The 19,097-nt window shown below is 43.1% G+C and overlaps 1 protein-coding gene across 3 annotated transcripts in view; it reads left to right on the plus strand.

Annotated features, from left to right (window-relative positions):
* The window catches only part of CCDC141 (coiled-coil domain containing 141), a 179,725-nt gene that overhangs the window by 71,283 nt on the left and 89,345 nt on the right, over window positions 1–19,097 (plus strand). For all 3 annotated transcript variants that reach the window (XM_066575765.1, XM_066575767.1, XM_066575768.1), the window contains exons 7-8: window positions 5,038–5,232; window positions 11,099–11,268. In XM_066575765.1, the coding sequence (XP_066431862.1) occupies window positions 5,038–5,232; window positions 11,099–11,268 (365 nt within the window). The remainder of the gene's footprint in view (window positions 1–5,037; window positions 5,233–11,098; window positions 11,269–19,097) is intronic.

The following is a 19,097-nucleotide window of genomic DNA, read 5'->3' on the forward strand; positions in this document are numbered from 1 at the left end:
GAAAATTGTCCTGCTTCTATAAAGGGATAATAAACATATAAAATATGCACACATACCATATCCCCATGAATAGAAAAAAAATCATGTAAGTGAACCATTTGGAATCATCTGGATTTTTGCATTTATTGCTAACAAAATGTGGTTTATCCAAGTCACAATTATAGACAAACTCAATCTAAGCAAACTAATAACATACCAACAGATATACAGTTCAGGTCTTGTGTTGAGCACATCGAGTATGCTGCGTGTAGAGTCTTCTGTAGGTATTTTTCTGTTACTCTTGTGTTCTTTCTCACCTCTTTTCGGGATTACCTGTTGAGCCCTTGGATTGATTTTAACAGGATGGCCACTTCCAAAGAAAGGAGCAACCATCCTTAATTTTTGCTTAATAGTAGATAATTTGTCTAACCGTGGATTGATGTACATTCAGGTCTCAAACAATGCTTTTGCAGCTTCATGCAACATTCCAACAAGTCTTCTCAGGTCTTCTGAAAGTTGTTTGCATGGTGACATGGTTCACACTAGCCAATCTTTCCTGAGAACAGATTTGTCAGTAACCAGGCTTGCTGTGCCCTTATTTAATGAGCAAAGTACCTGTCAAATGGATTTCAATCAGTGCATTTCAATTTTATCTCCTGAATCTTCTTTTGCCAATTAGCTCTTTAAGAGGTCATTTACTCCATCGACGACGTCCTATCACACGGACATGTAACCTGTGCAGCTAAGTAGCGGCAGGATGTAACCCAGGATCCGCTGGTAGCTAGCTGCAGTAGATACATGTACCTGTGATGGTACTTCACTGATAGTGTCTGAAGAAAAGTGCAGCAAGGGACTGGGCGCTGTTGGAAGAGGGGCTGCTGGGAATCTGCTGAAGTTTGTATGTTTTTATACAGCTCTGAGGTTTCAATTTAATTTTTGTCCTCAGACTATCCCTTTAACAGAAAGCTTCACCTTATTTTACTCCTTGCACTATAGATGTTTACTCAATGTGCTCAATTAAATTCATCAAAGGTACAATAGTTTGTTTGGAATTAGTTTAGTTAGATTGTGTTTGTCTATAATTGTGACTCAGATAACACAGAGCATATTTTATTAGTAATCAATGTAGAACTTTTACAACTGTAGTGTATGTGTCATATTGATAAATCTGTCATAAAAATTGTACAATTTTTCTTACTTTGTGGTAAATTCTAGTTTTTTCATAACTACGCCAGATAATATCGAGATATATATATATATATATATATATATATATATATATATATATATATAGCAAAAGCCCTCACTGACTGATTGACTGACTAGTTCTCTAACTTCCAAGTGTTGTACAAACTTGAAATTTGGCACAAGCATTCTTTAGGTCATAAATAGGACAACTAAAGGGGTCAGAATTTGATTATCCAATGCAAGTGACTCCCCTATTTTATATAACGAATAAGACACATCTGTACCGCAAAAGAGTTAAACATGCCATGATCATTCTTTATGTCCTAAATAGGAAAAGTAAAGGGGTCACATCAATATTCAATTCTATGCATGAAAAACTGTGCGAAAATCCGCAATACATGAAATGTATTTTCTCAGCCTAGGGAAATCATTTGTATACTGAGGAGAGTCTCACTGGCCTCTAATATAGGTGACCTCTGTGTGTATATCCTGAGGAGAATATAGGTGACCTCTGTGTGTGTTCTGAGGAGAATATAGGTGACATCTGTGTGTATATCCTGAGGAGAATATAGGTGACCTCTGTGTATATATCCTGAGGAGAATATAGGTGACCTCTGTGTATATATCCTGAGGAGAATATAGGTGACCTCTGTGTATATATACTTAGGAGAATATAGGTGACCTCTGTGTGTATATCCTGAGGAGAATATAGGTGACCTCTGTGTGTGTGTTCTGAGGAGAATATAGGTGACCTCTGTGTGTATGTCCTGAGGAGAATATAGGTGACCTCTGTGTGTATATCCTGAGGAGAATATAGGTGACCTCTGTGTATATATACTTAGGAGAATATAGGTGACCTCTGTGTGTATATCCTGAGGAGAATATAGGTGACCTCTGTGTGTGTTCTGAGGAGAATATAGGTGACATCTGTGTGTATATCCTGAGGAGAATATAGGTGACCTCTGTGTATATATCCTGAGGAGAATATAGGTGACCTCTGTGTATATATCCTGAGGAGAATATAGGTGACCTCTGTGTATATATCCTGAGGAGAATATAGGTGACCTCTGTGTATATATACTTAGGAGAATATAGGTGACCTCTGTGTGTATATCCTGAGGAGAATATAGGTGACCTCTGTGTGTGTGTTCTGAGGAGAATATAGGTGACCTCTGTGTGTATGTCCTGAGGAGAATATAGGTGACCTCTGTGTGTGTGTTCTGAGGAGAATATAGGTGACCTCTGTGTGTGTGTTCTGAGGAGAATATAGGTGACCTCTGTGTGTGTGTTCTGAGGAGAATATAGGTGACCTCTGTGTGTGTGTTCTGAGGAGAATATAGGTGACCTCTGTGTGTGTGTTCTGAGGAGAATATAGGTGACCTCTGTGTGTGTGTTCTGAGGAGAATATAGGTGACCTCTGTGTGTATATCCTCAGGAGAATATAGGTGACCTCTGTGTGTATATCCTCAGGAGAATATAGGTGACCTCTGTGTGTATATCCTCAGGAGAATATAGGTGACCTCTGTGTGTATATCCTGAGGAGAATATAGGTGACCTCTGTGTGTATATCCTGAGGAGAATATAGGTGACCTCTGTGTGTATATCCTGAGGAGAATATAGGTGACCTCTGTGTGTATATCCTGAGGAGAATATAGGTGACCTCTGTGTGTATATCCTGAGGAGAATATAGGTGACCTCTGAGTGTATATACTGAGGAGAATATAGGTGAGCTCTATGCGTATGCCCTTATGTGGATGGATTTTCTATTCTAGTCACAGTCAACGGACGGGCTATCTACTAATAAACAATATTTTTCGTGGGACAATCCCTTTTATAATTTCAGGACTAATGTTAGAATATCACCACCTGCTGTTTCTATTGAAGACATGTGTCTGGTCGACCTCAGTAATTGCCCCAAGGTGGTCACACATACTCAGTCTCACTTCTCTGCAGTAATGCTGTCTCACTTTCTTATTACTCACTCAGCATCTCTTCTGACATCAGAGTAAGGAGAGGAAGTCAGGGAGGGCGCCAAACACTTTTCCAAAAGATAGTTGGTAACTTATATTAACTCACCTGGTGCCAGACATGACACCCTAGGGTGAGCATGTCAGCACCTAGTATCCAGGCAGGCATATAGCATTTTTCTTTCTTATTGTCACAGAAAAATCCACCGAATAAACCTCCAATGGAGAGCTGCAGGTATCACCCGGAAAAATCCGTACCTCATAAGAGGTCGGATCACACAGAAATAGAAAAAACAGAAAAAATGGGGTTCCTGCGCTGCTTTGCAAGAAACAAAGACCGGTTCTTTTTTCTTTCTCAGAGAATTGCAGCGGTCAGTAATGATTCATATTGAAGACATTTATTTAAACATAGCAAAACAAGGTCAAAAGCCTTATATAAAATGAGTATAATAAATAAATATACTTGCAACGTAAAAAGTACAATGCGACGCGTTTCGACGTACTAGACGTCTTTCTCATGCTTGAGAAAGACGTCTAGTACGTCGAAACGCGTCGCATTGTACTTTTTACGTTGCAAGTATATTTATTTATTATACTCATTTTATATAAGGCTTTTGACCTTGTTTTGCTATGTTTAAATAAATGTCTTCAATATGAATCATTACTGACCGCTGCAATTCTCTGAGAAAGAAAAAAGAACCGGTCTTTGTTTCTTGCAAAGCAGCGCAGGAACCCCATTTTTTCTGTTTTTTCTATTTCTGACATCAGAGAAGACACAACAACTTCAGAAGCAACCACCATTCACTGAACCAGAGATCCCTTTACATAACCAGTAGAGCAGGACTGAACATGTGTGACCACCTTGGAACATTTACTGAGGTGGCCAGAGAATAAAGCAGGTGGCGCTATTCTAACATAAGTCTTAGGATATCTGGACATAGAGACTTTTTAAATAAGTATAAACATTTTTTGTATTTACACTTATGCGATGGATTTAACTGCAAACAATATTCTTCATGAGACAATCCCTTTAATGGATGTGCACTTATGTAATATAATAATCTTTTTTTATATAGCGCCAACATATTCCACAGCGCTTACAAGACAGGGGGAATAGAAACAAAACAATGGTTATATGTAGTAATCAGTTGATGGAGACTGTAGGAGTGAGAGACATGCTCTAACGAGCTTACATACTACAGATAATGGGGTGATACAGAAGGTAAAGAGGCTAGAGATTTGCGAGGTATGGTCGGGTGGAGAGTGTGGGATGCTATACACACAGACAATAGTCAAATTGAGCCGTATGGTGGCCAAATCGGTATGACTGCAGGGGGATTGCAATCAGTAGGAAAGGGAGCATGTTATCAGCGGGAGCAAAGAGGGGCTTGGTTTAGGAGATGATATGGTATGCCTCTCTGAAGAGGTACGTTTTTAGAGCATGCCTGAAGTTTAGTGTGTCAGGGATTGCCCGGATATTTTTTGGTAGCGCGTTCCAGAGGACTGGTGCTGCTCTGGAGAAGTCTTGGAAGTGGGAATGAGAGGTTCAAGTTAAAGGGCACTTAATCTGATTTCATTAGTGGAGGGCACAGGCTAGGTGGTGGATTGAGATGAGGGAGGCAATGAAGGGCAGCGCGGTGCTATGGAGAGTTTTATGGATGAGGGTAGTGAGTTTGAATTTAATTCTATATTTGACGAGCAGCCAGTGCAGTGACTGGCGCAGGGTATAGGTGTCCGAGTAGAGGCTGGACACAAAAATGAGCTTGGCTGCAGCATTAAAAATAGATTGGAGAGGGGAGAGTCTGATACAGGGGGAGATTATGTGGGTTATCCTGTGATTACTACATGAAAACTACCCTACCTGAATTGCTGAGATCTGATTTTACTTATTTTTTCCTTTAAGGAATGGACCTCATCCTTTCAGAAGCTGAAAGCAGAGGCTGATCATCTGGCTATTGTGAAGAACTCTGCCGATGTAGAGAAACTAAACAGCCCTTATGAAAAATTGAACGCACTTCATGCTGAATATTGGGAACTGATGGATCGGAGACAAGCTCTGTTACTGGAAGCCAATCACTTTTTTAAATGTGTTAACAAGGTAAGCAGTCAGGAAATGTGATGCTTGGCAGGCAGTTCTAGTAATGGAAGTGCTTTCAATAGTTGTAAAACAAATGCTGAAAGTTTTTATAACAACTTTATCTCTGTGATGTAAAGTAATACAAAGCCGGATGTAGCTTAGATTAATATAAATAATTGACAAAGACCATCTTTTAGGCTGGAATCACATGTGCAGACTTTGATGCAGTTTGTGAGCCAAAGCCAGGAGTGAATTTTTAAGGAGGGGTAATTTCAATGTGATTCAAAAGTCAGGGCCACCCTGAATATCTTCTGAAGTGAAGTAGGAAACTTTGTAGAACACTTAGATGAGTGGGGGAAAACGTTTTGGCATTATGGTGGTGTCTGTCAGCCATCTTGGATTAAGCCCAAAAAAATCTCAATAGAAAGAAGGGCAAGGGATACATGATATAAGGGTAGAATATCATCACAAAATTGACAGGTGCAGTCTTTTTTTTTAATACCTGCAATCATTTTGGAGTTATGGGCGATATCATGTTGAGTATTAATAAAGTAGTTATGTTGAATTATGCAGTATTGGAAACACTAATTGCATGTCTTTTAATGTACCAGAAGATGTTCTTAACAATCCAGGATAGAATTGAGAACATTCTGATGGTCAGTAACGGCCGAGGCCTTCAATCAAGAACACCCAGGGGGACAGCCAGTGAGTGCATGAATGGTCAGGAAACTGATCCAGAAGGTCAGGAAAACTGGTAGTGTCCAGGACAAACCGAGAACTGCTCATCTGAGCAGGGTTTCCGATTCTCAGGTGTTGACAGCTGTGCTTTTCTGTGGACTCTTCGTGAAAACTGCCACTGGGGATTGGAAACACTGCTTGAACTACTGGTTCTCAGTTTGTCCTGGACACTACAAGCTTCTATGAACTTCTGGATCAGTTTCCTGACCATTCGTGCACTCACCAGCTGTCCTCCTGGGTGCTCTGAATTAAAGTCACCTCATGTGAAATTATGTTACCAAGAATAAGGATGATTTCATCTCTGTCCTGGACTGTTGTTAACATCATCTGGTGTGTGAGAAGACATCAGATTAGTATTTTCCATACCACATAATTTAACGTACCGACTTTATTCACCTAGTCCGACACTGAGATTTCCCTGCATAGCTCCGATGTCGGGTGATATTCTAACACTATGCAGGACTGAGCTCCTTAAATCATGTATCCCACGATCCTCTCTCTATTGAAGTTTTTTGGGCTGAACCCAAGATGACTGCCACCAAGATAGCTGTCAATCACCACCACCATAACCGTTTTCTCTCACTCTTCTACTGCGTTCTCCCAAAAATAAAACTCAACCCCAAAAATAAGCCCTAGCCTGATTTTTGGGGGAATTGTGGGGAGGTTTGAAATATAAGCCCTAACCTGAAAATAAGCCCAGTTACAGTATATTTTTAAAAATGTAAAAAAGGAATACATTACCTAGCAGGTTCGGCCCAGGTCCCTTCCACTGCTCTCCAGAGCTCTGGCGCGGTACCTGAAGTAAGACATCACTTCTTGGTTATGGGATTCATAAATCTCGCCTCCAGCGATGGCTGTGATTGGGTTTTCGACAGCTGCTTAGCCAATCAATGCAGTGCTCGATGAACTAGTTATAGCCATCACATTGGTTCTTTGACCGCTGCTCAGCCAATCAACAGCCATCGCATTGTGGAGGCGGGAACTATGAATTAGCCGCGGCCAGCCAATTCATAAATCCCACCTCCACAACACGATGGCTGTGATTGGTTCATGGAGCGCTTCATTGATTGGTTCTTTGACTGCTGCTCAGCCAATCACAGCCATCGCTTCCTGAAGGCGGGATTTATGAATCCCATAACCAGGAATTGATAGTATATGAGCGGTCGACAACTGCGGGAACCACTTAGGGGCTCTGGACCGAGCCTGCTAGGTAAGTATAATAAGACCTCCCTGAAAATAGGACCCTGTGCCTCTTTTGGGGCAACAGTTAATATAAGACAGGGTGTTATTTTGGGGGAAACACGGAAAGTGTTCTACAAAGCTTTCTACTTGTATCTCTTTATTCAGAAAATATTCATGGTGGCCCTGACTTTTGAATCATGTTGTATAAAAGGAAGACTGATACATAACCTCTCTTTTCTATCTGGCATTTGCCTCAAAAAACTTCATAAAAAACTGCATGCAAGTATCCAGCATTGGTAGCGCGCATTCTCCTACAGAGCTTATTCTGGAGGGGCAGTAGGGGTCTAGTCTGTGCCGTGGTGCACATGTGGTCAGATTCTTCTGCAAGTTCTGCCAACGACAACTTCTGAATCTGCGAGCCCGGCCCTTTATTCATAGCCGCAGAGGGGCATCTCATCAATAAGTGAACTGTCACACCGTGACAAATTCATTTTTTGTTATAGCCAAGTAATATTTAACAGCTATTTCATTAAGTATGTCCACTGAATATTAAATTACAAACATAGGGTGGAATGAAAATCACTTGATAGAACGAGTGTTGGCTATCAGAATAGGGAACATAACATGATCATGCATCTGGGCAAGTTGTATACACAGCAAGTGAAGTACCATAAAAAGGCCAGCAGATGGAGCTCTTACCCAATTTTTTTATTTAAAAGTCAAATTTTCAGCATTTTGGGCTCCTTTAAGAAACTTCTGTGTTGATGATGATATCTTTAGCTGGAAGCGGCCCGCTGCGTTAGTGTATGTCCATAGACCGTCCCTCCAAAGTAACAGCATATTAAGGGTTTTTTTCAAACAGGACACTGCAGAATATTCAAAATCCACACCAAAATGCACAGGTCTAAGGCTGGATTGACACGGACGCAACTGCAATTGCAGGTGCCTTTGCGCAACGTTTTTGTGCTATGCATGAGGCTTTTTTGGGTGCATATTGGCAATTTGTTCTTTTTCTACCCGCAGCGCATGTTCATTTGCGCGGCAAACAAACACCGATTGAAATGGCTAATTAGTTCCAGGTGTCTTTTTTCCAGTACAAACATGGCGTGTTTCACGTATGTCCTTGCGTATTGTGCACGCAACTTTGTTCACGTGAAGCTGACCTCAATGTAAATATTGATACGGGACTGCCATTTTCAGTTCCACATCCAAATCCACATGTTCGGGCCTCTTCACATGACCGTCTTTTCGCACGCAATACGCAGAGAATAGAACCCATCAATTTCAATGGATTCAGTCTTATTAGTCTTTTTTTTTTGCAGCATGCTTTAAATTTGTCCGCAAAGGGACCATAGAAATCTATGGAAGGTGCGCAAATGTGCATTCAATACATGCGCAAATAGGCAATACACTGCACATAACCATGGTGGAAAGAACACATCTGGACCTCATTAAGCTAAATAGACTTTTAAATTGCGGAAGGGGTGTGTCACGTGCGAATTGGCAATGTGTTCGCAAAAGGGTACAGTGCTATGCGCCGATACGCGTGCAAATCTACTTCGTTCAACTTCGTTCAAGGCGCAAATATGTCGTGCTGAGGCGAGTGTTTTTGCACATACGCTCATGTGAAGGATCCCTTACACATGCAGATTTCGGGGAAAGATCTTTCCGAATGGCAGAGTATTTCACAGCGTCCGCTGGAATATTCCGTCCTGTGTGAAAGCGCCCTAAAATCCCCGCACGGCTACGACCCTCCACTGTGCTGTGGATTAAACAGTTATCAATAGGGACACTGCACGTACCCTCTAGTGATTGGCATGTGCCCCCTGGGGCATCGGAACCTACGCCGTAGTGTAAAGACATACTGATGCCTATAAAGTAATACCTGCTATATTAGTTCCAAAGTGTCAGACATGTCTAAAACAACTTGGAAGGACTCCTTCAGACGAGCGCTAGCGCTGAAACGTTCGTGACAGTGCAAAAAAGTTGCGCTATCCCAAGCGTATCTGTACTTTTTACAGTACTTTTCTGCGCTGCCAGGGAGCGTTCACATGAGCGCAGGATACACCCACTCCGTGATTTAAAGGGCTGTGCAGCCTAATTAGTCCCTGGTGGTTTTAATTTCGCCACAAGACTGCGCAATTGTGTGGTGCAAACCCCAATAGACTCCTATGCTGCCTTTGATGCACGCCAAAATAGAGTGAGCCTATTGAAAACAATGGGTTCTATTCTCTGTGCAATGCATGTGCAAAAATGCTCATGTGAGCAAGCGCATACTACAAGCACTGCAATCTATAGAATTAGGGCTCACTCACCGCGTGTGCATTGCACAGAGAATAGAAGCCGTTGTTTTCAATGCCATCACTCTCATTTTTGCTTTTGCACATGCGAAAAAAACCCGCAACGCTCTCTATTTTGGTACGCACCAAAGGCACTATAGGGGTCTATGGGTGTGCAAAAGCGCACCTGATCCCCCACTCAACTGCACAGGGAAATTGAAAATACCAGGTACTTATTAAGCTGCACAGCCTTTTAAATCACGGCGCGGGTGTGTCCTGCGCCAATGTGAACAGTCCGCAGCAGCAAAGAAAGTACAGTAAACAGTGCAGATGGCACTATGGCAAGTGATTCTGCACTTACGCTCATCTGAAGGATGTACATGTAGTAATAGTGTTCACCTCCGGTAGAGATGTAGCAACTGTGTAATAACTCCATGAACATATAACGCCAACTATGGTGCCCACGCCTTAGCACTCCCTTCGAACACGATATTCACGTGCAGCAGACTTGTTGAAACCATTTCTGCAAATCAGTTCCATTGATGTGAATACGGACCGCTGCATGCCCCCTGGATGAACGTAGAAGCTACAGAATCCTCTGCAACAAATCTGCTACATGTCGATATAGGGTACGTTCACATGTAGCAGGTTTAGGGGGCCGATCCACAGCAGATTTCACCCTCTCAGTTGACAGGTGGGACATCTGCTGCGGATCCACACCAATTACGTGGATTTTGACGCCATTCACTGTACTTTTCTGCCCTGCCAGGCCCGTTCACATCGACGCAGGACACTCCTCCGCTGTGATTTAGCAGGCTGTGCAGCCTAATTAGTTACTGGTGTTCTTGAATTCCACACAAAATCCCGCAATTCCGTGCACAATTTTGTGCAGATCGGATGTGCGTTTGCGCTCCCTCACACACTCCTATGGCCGCTTTGGTGTCTAAATTCATATTTTTATGCACACTTGTCGGCGCAGAGTTCTGCCATTTTCTATTCTACATCAAAATCCACACATCAGCCATACGGATTTTAGTCCGGAACTTTCTGCAGGATGGAGAACTCCACTTCGTTATGTGGAAAAAGCTTTCTTCCGCGATCATTTGCAATTACTTTCCGCAAATGATCGCAGGTCTTTCGCTGCGGAAATCTGCATGCGGAATCTAAAAGCAAACAATAATGATATGTCCGCATCAGACGTATTTTCTGTGCTACGCGCGGATTTGCCACAGATTTTTACTCTTGATATGACATGAAATAGACACTGCGCCACGCAAAGGGGAAGACCGTTTCGAAATTCTGCAGTATACATCAATATGCTGCAAATTTGAAATCCGCAGCGCTGGTCCATTTATATATATATATGCGATTTCGTTAAATTTCAGCCACTATGTTGATACTATAAATCCAGAGGAAAATGCGCAGTGTTTATGCCCGGTGTGAACATGCGCCCGTTCTACCCACAGAAGAGCCACCAAATGTAGCGCAGAGTTCGCCATTTGACACGACTGGTTAAGTCAGAACTATCGCTATGTGCAAATGTTGCAATTTCAAGGAATGGAATATTGAACTCCTTCCATCCGTACAAGGTTGGGCTCATCAGTATCGTCGGCCCGTGGGACCCAATACGGGGCCTGTAGTCACAAGCTTATGGCCATTTCATCTGGATACATTTTACTATTTTACAGGCTTTTGACCAGCTTGAAGGAATTGAGTCTTACCTGAAACACCTGAAGATGCAAACCTTGAGTGTTCCTGAACTGGCAGCAAAGCAAGAGGAAGTTGAATCTGAGATGTGGAGGTGCACTTCTGAGGCTTTCCACAAGGGGCAGTCTCTTCTACAGAAATCTCCTTTCTGGTCAGTTTATTTTTCATTTTTCTGCAAATAAGATTGGCAAGGGTCACATAACTACCACGATGGTTTCCGATAAAGAGATTTTGAGGATATGGAGAAATTATTAGATTTACTAATCTTTGCATAAACTTTTATCAATAATAATATTTCCCAGTATACACCCTGATATCTGCTGTCAGCCGTTCTCTTTTTCATACCAGGTAGACCAATAGCTCAACATATTACGCATCCCGTTGCGCATTGTGTGCACCCACCTCCATAGCTTTCTATAAGGACCTTTGGTGCGCAAATACGTAGAAAGATAGAACATGTTTTATTTTTTACGCGCGTGAAACACGGATGGAAAATGACATGTGAAAAGACTTATTAAAATCAGTGGATTTTTTGCGCACTCACATACACCCATAAATACACCCGTGCAAAACCACCTTCAGAGTATAAAGAATCCTCCACATGGGCTTATGTACACAGAGAATAGAGGCCATTGATTTCCATTAGTCCATCCACGTCTCCTTTTTTGTGCGCGGAAAAAGGCACAGCATGTTCTACTCTTGTCCCCATAGAAGTCTATGAGGGGAGCACAAATGCATGGACATTACGCAAGGAGATGCACAATACGCTGCGCAATTTTGGAAGAAATGGAACACAACTGGAATGTATCAGGCTAAATTGCCATTTAGATCGGGTGTGTTTGTCATGTTTCCCCATGCGCAATAAAGTATAGTAAAATTTGCAAGCATGCAATTGCGCGTATTTCTGTGAGAAGGAACCCTGAGGCCAACTACACATGGGCAAGCGCAATATCGGGCCGTTAAACCTGGCCTGATATCATGCTTGCCTACATGCGATTGACCCGCAGATGTGAGGCGTTCTTCTTTAAAAATGCCTCCCATCACTTCACGTAAAATAGCGATCCTTTAATGGTAAACCTCGCATGTGCATCACCCACTGTGCTTTCCTACCCCATTAAAAACAATGGGCGATGCAGTCCGACGGACACAAAAATAGAAGGCACGTGCGATTTTTTTCCTGCACCACAGTTGAGGGCAAAAAACCACTCATATATATGACTCCATTCAAAAGAATGGCGTTCATATTCATGCGAGATTTGTGTGGCTCATTCACACACGCGTATTGTCACCGTGTGTTATACGCACATATATCCTATGCATAACATGTGGTGAATGGAGGCAATGAACGTCAATGGACTTTCATTCTTCAATTCACACTTGCGAGTGTGCACTGCGTATCAATATGCAGAAGGAATAAATTGCAGCATGCTCTATTCCTCCGCGTATAATATGCAGCCTATACGCGGTCTCTGGCGGTTCTCTGCTGGCAGAGCGTATGGGCTGCGATGTGTACAATGCTGCAGGAGCTCTCACACCACAGCGCCCATTGTTTTCAGCAGCATCACACCATGTGCTAGGTGCAAACGATGCGATGCAAGGTCTCCCATTTAAAACAAGGATCGCTACGGTACTAGTGTAGTATGTCTCCACCAAAAGACATAGTTTGGCTGGGCTGAGTTTTGAGCTGACCAGCTCCCTCCCAGAACCTGTGTGATGTGCAGAGCAACCCCCGTGGACCGTGACATATGTGTGGCGGGGAGAGGAGACTTACAATTTAGAGAGAGAGAGGCATGGCATGGACGGTGAGAGCAGGGCGGGCGGAGATGTGTAAGCTGTCTGTGGGATGGTCGGTACATGTGTGTATGGGGAGACGTGAGCGAGCTGTATGGACGTGGGCATGGAAATCTGTGGTGTGTGTATGGGAGCTAATCGGCAGCTGTGGGCATGACGTGGGCGTTACCTGTAATTCAGCCCGGCTAAACAATGTCTTCCGGTGGAGACATACTACACTAGTACCAATTTCTACATCTCTGAAGTGATGCGAGGCAGTTTAGACAGCAGCAGGGAATTCATATGGTCGCCAGCACGACATGGAGCTGTGATTCACGGACCAACATCATGCCCGCCCGTGTGAAGTTAGCCAAGTTTCACATGGCCAGAAAATCGTGCAACATTTGTGCGTTACAAGACGCAAAAATCTCGCACAAAATATGAACACCATACTTTCGAATGGGGTCATACATATGAGAGATGTTTTCCTGCATGGCACTGCGATGTGATGTGATTCAGGAAACACATTACAGCATGTTCTAGCTTCCATCTTCTACAAAACAATGTTTATAATGGGTCCTGCAGGATGCACAAATCTCATGTAAAATATCAACCCCAATTTTTTTGATTGGGGTTGTATAAATGAGCGCCATGTCCTATCTTTGAGCGTCCCCTCAGAATGTATCACCCATTTCAATTCACGCAAGTGCAGTGCCGATCCTTGCCGTTCCTCTGATGCATCTGAAAGCTGCGCCGAAGGATTGCAACCTCACGGAAGTAAATGGGAGACATTTTTTTTACAGAAAAATGCCTCGCGCTAGCTGATACAATCGCACGTACACGAACGCAATATCGGGCTGAGTTTGATGGCTTGATATCATGTTTGGCCGTGGGTAGGGAGCCTAAGGTTAATTTCTTTGGTGATTTTGCTGTGGATGCGATACTTTTTTTAATCAAAACTGCCTTGCATCACTCCGGGGAAGTAGTGACACTCCGCCGCAGCTGTCAGCCGTGGTGGAGGATCGCGGAGTGTTTCCATTATTTTCAAAGGGAAACTCTGCATCACACCTGTCTGCACCTAGATGCTGCCGCTGGCCCCATTGACAGTAATGGGCAATGTAATGCAAGAGCACGGCCAAAGATAGGACATGCCGCAATTTTTTCCCCCCATCCCGATGCAGTGCCGTGCAGGAACACCAGGCGGAGGTTGCATGCACACCAGGGTTTCCTTGACTACTGCAGTCCGTGGCACTTTATCAACAATTTGCCCCTATAGAATTAAATTGGAATGGTTGACTGATCAGTTTTGATTAACAAGAGCATACTACAAAAAAAAAATGTGAGACCTCACACCGAAAATAAGCTGAAAACGAACCCAAAATAAAATAGTAATTTGCTAACACAATGTGCGCTTGCTATGTGGATATCACACAAGTTGTGTAATACTACAGTTCACGCGTAAAATACAGTTCTGTGAGAATAATCCCCCCGTTAGACATCTGTTGTCACGTCCTGCAGGCTGCGACGGTCCTGAGGTTGTTTGTCACTGTATACTAAGTGACATTACAGTTTTGTGTCGTCTCCATGCTGCCATATCACGGACTGAGGGAAGCAGGTGCTTGATGTGCTGCTCTCACCGCTTCAGCGCTGCCCGCGGGAATGCCACCCCATGTACCCAACCTCCCGATGAGCATTATGGATGCACTGTGTCACTTTATCGATGGAAAGCATCCATATTATAGCAACTTTACCAAAAGAGCAAACATTTCCATCGCATGTACCTTTCAAATATATAAATACACAATGGCGCCGTGTCACGCTGAAGCAAAATCCTTAATTTTTTATAAGGACGGATCATTTGATCCTTAAGAGTCTGTGGCTCCTTGGTCAGTTGCGGCACTCCTTAAAGTTATGCTTACACAAAGCGGAAATGGAATTAGCTACGGAAAATCCACAGTATTTAAGCCTGGCGCCACATGGGTGTAAGCAAATTTATGCATGCATTTCCATGTATTTGCGAGACGTGTTCTGCGTTTTTGTGTAGGTGTGTGCATATTTTTTGCGCGCACATCCGCTGCAAAAGAAAAACACACAAGCATGCTCCCATTGATTTCCATAGGCAATTAAGTTTAATTAGTTTAATCAATGGGTTCTATTTTCAAATTTTGTGCACTCAAAAACATGCGCAAATATGCCTGTGTGAAGGGACCCTACCTCCCCACATGACAGACATGCGACAGTTCATACATACTACAGCTCAACCCCGTTCAACCTGGGACATAATTAGAAAAGATTAGATAACATAAAAAACTTCTGAATGGGGGCCCCCATACCTGCTGATTGCCCGTCCCCCACTGCTCCACTCCCGCATGAATGGCCAAGTTGCCCTAAGAAAAAAGATACAACTAGACTGTCAAGTGTTCTTACACTTAAAGGGCATCTGTAACCTACTTTTAGCCCTGTAAGCTAAGCTTATGGACTAAAAGTAGATGATCTGCCGAGTCAGGGGATGTGTTGTACTTACCTCTCCCAGTTTTTTCTGTGGTGTCAGCATTGGAAGCATTTCAATTTTATAATGGGCGAACTACTTAGTAGAGCCACTCAATGTGTTGATCAGCAGCTTCCAGTTCTGACACTGGTGGAACGGCGGAGAAAGGTAAGTATAATACTTACATCTCTGGACTTAGCGGGTCACCTACTGTCAGCCTAGCTTACAGGCCTCAAAGTGGGTAAAAGAGTCTCTTTAAGTTACCCCCGGGGCTATGGGCCCACCCCTGCCTCCAACATTTTTTGATCATTTTAATGATACCACATCAATGCTAATGCCTTACAAAACCCTTAAACAGACTAGACTATAATACAGGTACAGTCGACGATGCCTGCATTACCAACCCGGACCACTCCAATGTGGACAGAGCTGTCTGTTTCCAGCTCTGTCTACACTGACAGTGGGTCCGGCAAACAACTAATCGGTGGGGATCCCGAGTGGCAGAACCCCTGATGATCAACTATTGATGACCGATCCCAGACAATCCTTTTATTCCTACACAGTTTATTACAGAGGGGAACAAAGGAGCAGACTTCAACATGTCAATCAGGCCCCATACACACATTTATCTGATGTGTAAAGACAAGGTTGCCAACCATAAATAAATTCAATGATCATCCATAAAAATAGGCAACTGTTGGCCGGTGTCCATAATAAAAATAGAACTGATAATATAACTATAGAGCTCCTCTAAGGGGCCTTCCACAGGGGACAGAATTGTCCGCAGGACGCAGCGCAGATGCAGATTATGTCAATTGGTGCAGATTTTGTAGCATTTTAAGCGCGGAATGTGTTCTGTGGAACCTATTGCGGAATGTATTGCATTTTTTCCCCAGACTTTATTAGTGTAATTATGTCATACATTGCATGTTAGAATTCTGCAACAATTCTGCAAGATGTCCTTAATTCTGCAGCAGAAAGCTTTTCCGCAGCAGAGTATAAGCCTGCAGTTTTAAAGTAAAGACACATGGATTTTAACAGGTGCGGAATTCAAGCCCCGTAGGGATAACATTATGACTCAGATATCCTGATTCCAGCCCATGTGAAAGGTTCCAAAGTTGAACGGCAATAAAAGAAATTTATAGCTGATCTTACTACAAAATATTGATACAGATTTGCCACAGGCTTCGCCCTGGGCATTGGAAATACTAAAGTCTACGAGGAAAATTTGCAACAAATGCAAAACATACAGTAATAGGAACGCAACGGATTTAAAAATCTCCAGCATGACCTCAGATCCACACTGGGAAAATCCACTGAAATGTTGCAGACTTTTCATTCATAATTAGAGATGAGCGAGCGTACTTGTTAAGGCAAATTACTCGAGCGAGTATCGCCATTTTCGAGTACATGCCTGCTTGCCCGAAAAGATTCGGGGGCCGGCGGGGGTGAACGGTGAGTTGCGGGAGTGAGCAGGGTGGAGTGGGGGGGTGAAGGGGGTGGGTGGGAGAGAGAGAGAGATCTCCCCCTCCATTACCCCCCGCTCTCCCCTGTTACCATATGGCTCTTCCCCACCGTCACCCGGCCCCCGAACCTTTTCGGGCAAGCAGGCATGTACTCAAAAATGGCAATACTCGCTCGAGTAATTTGCCTTAACGAGTACGCTCGCTCATCTCTATTCATAATCCATTCTGCAGCAAAAATGTATAATGAATCTGAACATCCAGTTTGGCTTCTGAAAGAGTCTGTGATCAGCTATCGCCAGGGAAGTTGCAGCTGGGTACATACTTCCCCTACATCTCCTTTAAAATGAAGGATAGATTTGAAGGCAATGGGGGATATATAAAGACTGCTATTTTAATTACTGGTCTTAGCATGATCCCTGCTGGCGCACAAAGCCCTTAAGGTGCATTTAGACACAAAGCCATCTTTTGAGTGATCATTTTTCCATAAACTACTATTTGGTACTAATGCCTATTAGTACCAATTAGTAGCGTGCGAGCCGCCGGGAGCTGTATTTAGAGAACAGACTACCCACTGTTCCCTGAATAAATTCCCTTTGTTCTGCCGCAGGGCTGACAGCTAATACAATGTAATCAGCTGTTATCAGCACTCCCCGAACAGAGCACAGCATGCGGTCCTGCTTATCAGTTGTTCTGCCGAATGACAGATTTCATGCCGGAATGAGATTCATCGTTCGGCAGAAAACTGAAAAATGGGCACATTTACACCCAACGAGTATCGCTCAAAAGATGGCTTTTGAGCGATAATCATTGTGTCTAAATGGGCCTTTAGTGTATGAAAAGGTGTACGCCTCTTCATATATTAAGCACATCTCAGGCTATCCATGTGCCTGAACAGAAATCTATGCTAGCTATAGCTGGAGTAGATGTCTGACATAAATTATCCATAAAGCCAGGAATATAAAGGAAATTGATGCATGCGGGTATAAAAATAGAAAGTTGTTATTTTTTTGTGCAGATAAGGCTTGTACCAATTTTTTTTAACATTTGTACACACCTTTTGGCTTCATACACCCCCCCCCCCCCCCAATATTTTTACCCTGATTTGCTACCCATTGTGCCTTGCAGGGTACCTCCAAATTCTTAAACTCTTGCTTGTTCACAGTTAGATATTTTTTAATTGACTATGTTTTTTGCCACCGCCTACAATAGACACGTGGTTGTGTTCATTGGTCTTCCAGTATAGACAAAAATAATTAAACCATACAATGGTAAAATGATCATACCTTCCGAGAATTATATAGGGCTGGCTGTAGTTTCAATAATTTTTGTGAAAACGTTAACCAATTGGATATGTTTTCCTAGTGAACATTTATTTTTTAATGACTGTATATTCCAACACAAGTGAAGCAAAAACAATTTTGTACTCATTTGATCAACTTTTACCAAAAATTAATGAAACTATACAAAAGCTAAATTTTCCGACACATTAAGAGGATTGCCATTGACTATATCCGGCCACTTTAGTACCATAGATGCAATGATTATGGTTAAATAGGCTCATGACTGGTCACATTGGCCGAAAAATGAACAGCTTTGCCAAATGTGGATGTCTGAGGTTTCTAATAATGATCGCTGATTTTGAAACATGTAACACGGTGATTAGTACTATGTTCCTTTGATCAGCGGTCATAAGATGAATACTTTATGGCTTCTGTTTTTACTACTTTGGAATTACATAGGATTTCATCACAAGCAACCAGTTTATTTAATTAATAGAGATGAGCGAACGTGTCCGTTACGGACACATCCGCACCCGGACACCCGCTTTGCCGAACACTGCAGTGTTCGCGCGTAAGTGTCCGGGTGCCGCCGGGGGGCGGGGAGATGCGCGGCGGCGCGGGCGGCAGTAGCGGGGAACAGGGGGGAGCCCTCTCTCTCTCCCTCTCCCCCCCACTCCCCGCCGCACCCCCCCGCGCTGCCACGGCGGCCCCCGAACTTTTTCGCCCGAACACTGAAGTGTTCGCAAAGTTCGGTGTTCGGGCGAAAAAGGGGCGGGGCCGAACGTGTTCGCTCATCTCTATTAATTAATGATATTAAATATTATTTCGCTCAGTCATTAACAGTTACGGTAACATCTGGCTCGGAGCTACATTTACATAAAGTCTTATTAAATAAAATATGCAGCAATTATCTGCAATTTTTTTTTATTACCTGAATTGTTCTGCTTGAGAGCTGCAGTGATATGAGAAAAGGTCA

The sequence above is a fragment of the Eleutherodactylus coqui genome, chromosome 8, assembly GCF_035609145.1.
Source record: "Eleutherodactylus coqui strain aEleCoq1 chromosome 8, aEleCoq1.hap1, whole genome shotgun sequence".
NCBI lineage: Eukaryota > Metazoa > Chordata > Amphibia > Anura > Eleutherodactylidae > Eleutherodactylus > Eleutherodactylus coqui.